Below are 6,026 nucleotides of genomic sequence, written 5' to 3' on the forward strand. Positions count from 1 at the left end.
CCAGATGCTTGATGAGGGTGGAACCAAGAAAATGGTCATTGGGCTAGCCTATGGAAAGGGTGGGCCTCCTGAGTCCACAAGGAGAAGAAAGCATCATTCTAAGGATGACTCTCAGACTTTGAAATCTAATGGAGTATACTCTGCAGGTTTTCAGAACTGTTTAGGACCCATGATAGCAGTGTCCCTCCCAATTTCTCTTTATGGTAATGCAAATGTTTACCCTGTGACTGCCCCTCCTTTGTGTATTGGGAGCAAATAACTTTTTTTTCTAAGTTTCACAGGTCTACAGCCAGAGGGGAATTTCTGTCCCAAGACAAACTGCATGCCTGCAACTTATTTGTATGAGATTTTGTACTTAGCATTGTTACTGAAATGATTTAAGGTTTTTAAAAATATTGTGATGTAATGAATGTATTTTGCATATGGAAGGAACATGTCTTTTTGGCATTCAGAGGGTGAAGTGTGACATTTTGAAGTTTTTATGAATCCCACTTGTTGGGTCTGATAGAAACAGAGACACGCAGGAAAAGAGAGGTCTGCCATATTTGATCCAACCATGTGAGAGAAAGGACTTCAGGTACACCCACAGCTGCAGAAAGGCAGAGAAGTCCTGAGAGACAGAGACAGGAGGCCTGGAAAGAGACAATCCCTGTGCCTGGTTGCCCACAGCTGAATTCCAGGAAAAGGTAGATTCTGGAGGGGAGGGCAGAGACCTTGGCAGAAATCAGCAGCCATCTTGCTTTGCCATGTGGCCAGAGAACAGGATCAGGAGTAGCTGACTTTGGTGAGAAAACACCTCTGATGGTACATTGATTTGGACATTTCACAGCCTCAGGACTTGTAAGGTTTTACCCCAAATAAATCCCCATTATAAAAGCCAACCCACTTCTGGTACTTTGCATTGGCACCCTTTGACAAACTAAAACAGCAAACTTAATATAACTGATGTTAGGTACAAAATGTAGAATTGATTAAATAATAGGAATAAAGTCTGGAATAGGTCTGTTACTGATGCTATGCAGTCTACATTTCAAAAATAAAACTATGCCCATTAAACAAATTATTTTCAAAAGCATATGATTCAATGTTACATTGTGCAAATTTGCATCTTCCTATATAAATTTATATGTAAGCAATTTTCAGATGATTTAAATGTTTATGAAAGTGATTTTAAATAGCACTGTCTCATGATTCAACTAAAGATCAGTAGGCATCTGCAAGTCAAAATAAAGATAAGAAAAGTGTACTTCTTAGAAGTTAGGGAATTAACAAATTCATGAAACTTAGAAAGGTGATCAGCCCCCATTTATAAATGAGCATCAATGTATAACTGAGCAGGCTGAGATAGGAAGCTCTACTTGCAGGTCAGTGCGAGACTCTGGATTCCAAATCCTTCTGCAATCCAATCCCATGTTTTCATTTTCTTATCAACTCTTCCCATTTCTTATACAATTCTAATACCTTCCATCAAATTAAAAATAAAGTTTGAAGTGATGAATGCACAACTATGTGATTATACCAAATACCATTGATTGTACACTATGGATGGGTAAGTACACTTGAATATGTTTCAATAAAATTGGTTTAAATAACAAATAAAAATAAAGGAGAGTGGTAACTTTTGGCTTTCTTGTATTGGTGTTCGGATTCTTTCTGTCAAATGACTTTGGAGCTCTTTGGGCATCTATACCCAATTGTTTCTATAGTAAGAACTTGAAAGTTTACTTCTTATGAATGTTAAGACAAATCGTTCTTTAAAGAAGCTAAATGATGAGAGCACGTGTAATAAATTAGACACTCCAAGCAACCAACAACAACTTTGTAAAGACAAAGACCAACATCATTTTGTTGTTGGAAAGTTTCATAATGTGAAACATTGCATCCTTTAAGTTTTTATCGAAGGAAGGATAGAAGGAAGGAAGGGAGGAGCGAGGAAGGGAAGGAAGGGAGAAGAAAGAAAAGCTCTATAGATCCAGTGTCTGGAATAAAAGCCAAATGTAAATCCTGCAATCCAGGTACTAGTGGGCACTCTTTAAATTGAAAACCTGTAGACTGATTGGCAGTGACTGTCAGTTCCACCTCTGTGCACTGGAGAACAAGGGCATTTTTTAGTCCTCTCATAAACTGAAAATTGATCATTTCTCCGTTGTAAAATGAAGACACTGTTATACAAAGGCACCAATATAACAGGGAATTACAACTGGATACCAGGAAAACAGTGTCATTACTATCATTAGGCCAACAATGCTAGAGATATTTAATGACTGGACACAGAATGTCTGAGGAGCTTAATTAAACCCAGATGCCTGTTCGAGCATCTGCTAGATACCTGCATTATGCTGGGGATTAGTATTGTTATGTTTAATTCTTTACCATGCAAGCAAAAATGTATCTGAGGGAGCTACACAACTACAAAAAAGAAAAAAGAAGAGATAATGAACACATTTATTCAGACAGATAATTGCTCATTTGCCAGTACTGTTTATTGACCTGGACATTTTCAGAAAATATGACTACCTTTACATGTGATAGCCTCTACATTCTGGGCTCATTAGGAGTCTATAGAAAGTTGGCATGTAGCCACAGAAATAGTGACAGTTGGCCCAGCAGTGGTATGGAAGAGGGGAAGGAAGAAACACAGGCATGGAGGCAGCGGGCCCAATGGACATGACAGGCACAGGCATCCAGGGATTCCAGAACGGCAGCAGGCTGGCCAAAGGCAGTTGCCTGGTTGGCATGGCAGGGTGCCTGGGAAGAATGGCAGGAAGGCCCACCATGAGCCCATAAGAAGTCATCTGTGCAGGAGGCATGGCATAATAGACAAAGGGGACCTGGGGAGGGGTGGTGGCAGCTGCATTGTATGGAGGAACAGGAGCCTGGATACGCACTGGCTGCCCTTGAAATTCGGCCAACTGGTTTTCTGCAGCCTCGTGACTCGCCACGGTGGGCTCTGGTTCTGTCTGTGGAGTTTCTGGGGGAGCAGAGTCATCATTCCCAATCTGGGTTGTCTTGTCGAGTTCTTGGTTCTCCAGTATCTCTTGATGATTCTCATTCAGAGGCATGGGATCTTCTTGTTGCTTGGTGGCTGCAGGTGTTGGAGGAGATTTCGGGAATTCTGATTTGCTCTCCATGGTCTGGGAAGCCTTGTCCAAAGTCTGCCTTGAAGTTGTTTTAATGCCCACTCTTCTCTTCATTTTTGTAAGAAGGTGAGGGGAGTCTCTTTTAAAGCAGGGACTATAGTAGAACTCTACCTAAGATTAAGAATTTAAAAAGAAAAAAAAATTAACAACTAACAACAACAATTCTACTCCTGTGCAATATAACTTGAGTGTCCTCGGTGACTTTAATGAAAAAAATCATACTCTCAAATGGAAGCTATAGAATAGTTTTTAAATCCTCAAGATTCACCAATTTTGAAAAATTATTGTGATAACATATATATATAACATTAAAATTTCAATTTCAACCATTTTTAAGTGTACAATTCAGTGCCATTAATTAAATGTTGTGTTACCATCACCACAATCCATTACTAAAACTTTTTCATCACCCCAAACAGGAATTCTGTACCCAGTCAGCAATCACTCCCCATTCCTCCTTCCCCCCATCTCCTGGTAACAACTAATTTACTTTCTGTCTATGAAGTTACTCCTAGATATTTCATATAAGTAGAAATATTCACCAGTTTATGACTAGCATTTCACCCTTGGAAAATGACCAACAATGTCAAAATAGCAAGTATATAAGACCAATGAAAAGGGACTTTGAAACTATGAACTGGAAGTCAAGAAGATTGGGTGCCTTCATAATGAAATGCCAGCTGGTTACAGAATTAGCCCCTTGCTGGGATTTACTGGTTCCTCAATTCAGGGGCCCCAAAGTCCTGTAAGCATGCATGCTCACTGTCCCTTGGACAGACCTTGTTAAGTGCTTTAGGGACAACCCTTTCCCAGCTACATGCTAATGGCACCCTGATCTTTTAACAGGAAATGCCCAGCAGACACTTCTAAGTTACAATTTAAGAGAGTTGTGGGAGTGGGGCGGGGGGGGGGGGGGGCGGGGAGGCAAATAATCTCTAGTTGAAATTTAAACCCTAGTGGGATGAAGTGAAGATACAGTGATTTAATATCTTGGTAGCACTCGCCATGGGCTTGGCACCGTAGCACTCGCCATGGGCTTGGCACCGTTCTAAGCACTTCTATTAATTCGTAGTCCTTGTCATCCCCACCCAGAGTGGGAAACAGGCATAGGAGCGTTTAGGTACCTTGCCTGAGGTCACCCAAACCCTGCCTGGCCCCAGAGCCTACCATCTTAGCCCCTCTGCGAGGTTTGTAAGTCATTACCTTGTTCACGATGCACACTGGTCTTTCTTCTGTGAAAAAGTTAGTGAGGCAGACAGATTTGTGATCGTCCTGACGGATTTTGCTGAAGCCATATAGATTGAGCTGGCGGATGAAACTCTTCATACAATCTGTTTCAAATATTTTGTTAGGACCTTCCCTTTCCAAAATCTCTTTTTCAAACAGCTTCTCATTGATCCCTATATAAGTCCCATCACAGTCCCACCAAATTGATGCAAACTGATTGCTATTAACGGTTATCCAAAGTTTTTTTGGAAAGGGGAGAGAAATAAGATGATTGTCTCTCCCTGGCAGTGCGCGGTTGGTAAGGCGTGACCTTTTGAACAAAGGCCCTTGGGTCAAAGCTTGAGAAGCAGTTTCTTCAAGTAAAAACCTGAGTTCGGAGTATTCATCTGTGCATGGGTCGTTCCTGGCGGATGAAGGAGCTACTGAAGAAGCGTAGTTCTTTGAACCACTTTGGGGAGCCCAAGTTTCCGAAGGGCAAAGGGCCATTCCAAAATCACGCCCTCGGCCTGTTGGGTTACGTTTCTCGTTTCTAACCATACTAAGCGGCGGCTTGTTGTTCGTTCATGAAACATGAGAGTACGGAGTCGCCAGCAGCACCCTTTGCTAAGAGCGCAGCTCTGGGGGGTCACAAAGGGGCTCAGGTGGCTGGGGATGATGTCATAATACCTCTAGCAAGTGATCTAAGAAAAGCACAAAGTCCTACAAGTGACCTTTCAGCATGTGGCACTTTCTGATCCATACAGACTCATTTTAATGCAAAAGCTGTGGGAAAGGGTTAAGTTTAAGTTTCACAAAGGGGCAGCCAGAGCCGGCTCTGCTGTTGGAGCAGGGAGGGTAGGGGTTCTGGAGGCTTTGTCGCGCCAAGAATTTGAAAAGTGACGCTGAAACAAGGGAGGGCCAATGGGGAGAGCTGGGGGCGGGACCAAAGCGAGAGGGCCAATGGTGAGAAGTGGGGGCAGGGCCAATAGTGAAAACAGCGCCAAATTTGAACAGCTGCCAGGAATGAAAGCCGCGCGGAGCCCGTGACTGAGAGCAGGAACCCGGAACTTAGCAATTCAGATAGGCTGTAACCCCTGAAGTACACTATCAATGGGGAACAGGGGAGGGACCCTCCTGTTAGGTTAGGTTGAGGTTATAAATATCACTTTTTCTTGTTTGGCGGCAGACCATTTCATCCAGGTGCAGCGCCGGTTCTTGCAAGATCCTTAACAAAATTCTTTTCTCCTCCACAATCCGGTGAGCTTTTGTTTTGTCACAGATGCTGCTTTCTTTCTAACAAAGCTGACATTAGTATATACGTTTTAGGTAATATGCCAAACCTCACGTTCAAACCATACCCTGCCTTCTGGTTTCTAGTGCTCCTGGGGCTAATAGGACCAGACTGAAGTAACTGACTCAGAAGGCTCAGAGCTCCTTCTCTGAATCCATTGGTCTTTATAGCACTGAACATGTTGAATCTTTTTAAACACTGAGCAAAGTCTAGTTTGGGTGTCATGGTTAAGGATGGAGTCATACCACACACCGTGCCTTGAAGAACGCTAATGATGAAGGATTTTCACCAACTTCCACACGCTTCAGCTGGAGGTCCTTTGACGCTAGCAGAGGACAATTCGTTTATAAAATGAAATACTTGCAATGTACCTGAAAAAAAGAGGAGCC

The 6,026-nt window shown here is 42.5% G+C and overlaps 1 protein-coding gene across 1 annotated transcript; it reads right to left on the reverse strand.

Annotated features, from left to right (window-relative positions):
- Window positions 1-2,444: 2,444 nt before the first annotated feature.
- On the reverse strand, window positions 2,445-4,942 carry LOC101429271 (heat shock transcription factor, X-linked-like). The gene is made up of 2 exons (XM_004468226.2): window positions 4,344-4,942; window positions 2,445-3,251 (listed from the first exon to the last, which is right to left on the reverse strand). The coding sequence occupies exons 1-2, from the start codon at window positions 4,902-4,904 to the stop codon at window positions 2,520-2,522; spliced, it is 1,293 nt and encodes a 430-aa protein (XP_004468283.1). The 5' UTR covers window positions 4,905-4,942; the 3' UTR covers window positions 2,445-2,519.
- Between the last annotated feature and the right edge of the window lie 1,084 nt (window positions 4,943-6,026).

The sequence above is a fragment of the Dasypus novemcinctus genome, chromosome X (assembly GCF_030445035.2).
Source record: "Dasypus novemcinctus isolate mDasNov1 chromosome X, mDasNov1.1.hap2, whole genome shotgun sequence".
Lineage (NCBI taxonomy): Eukaryota > Metazoa > Chordata > Mammalia > Cingulata > Dasypodidae > Dasypus > Dasypus novemcinctus.

Excerpts from the sequence above, each read along its gene's own strand:
- LOC101429271 (XM_004468226.2), bottom strand. The coding sequence starts at position 4,904 with ATGGTTAGAAACGAGAAACGTAACCCAACAGGCCGAGGGCGTGATTTT. Across the intron at positions 3,252-4,343 it reads CAGTGTGCATCGTGAACAAG|GTAGAGTTCTACTATAGTCC; the intron begins GTAATGACTTAC and ends TCTTAATCTTAG.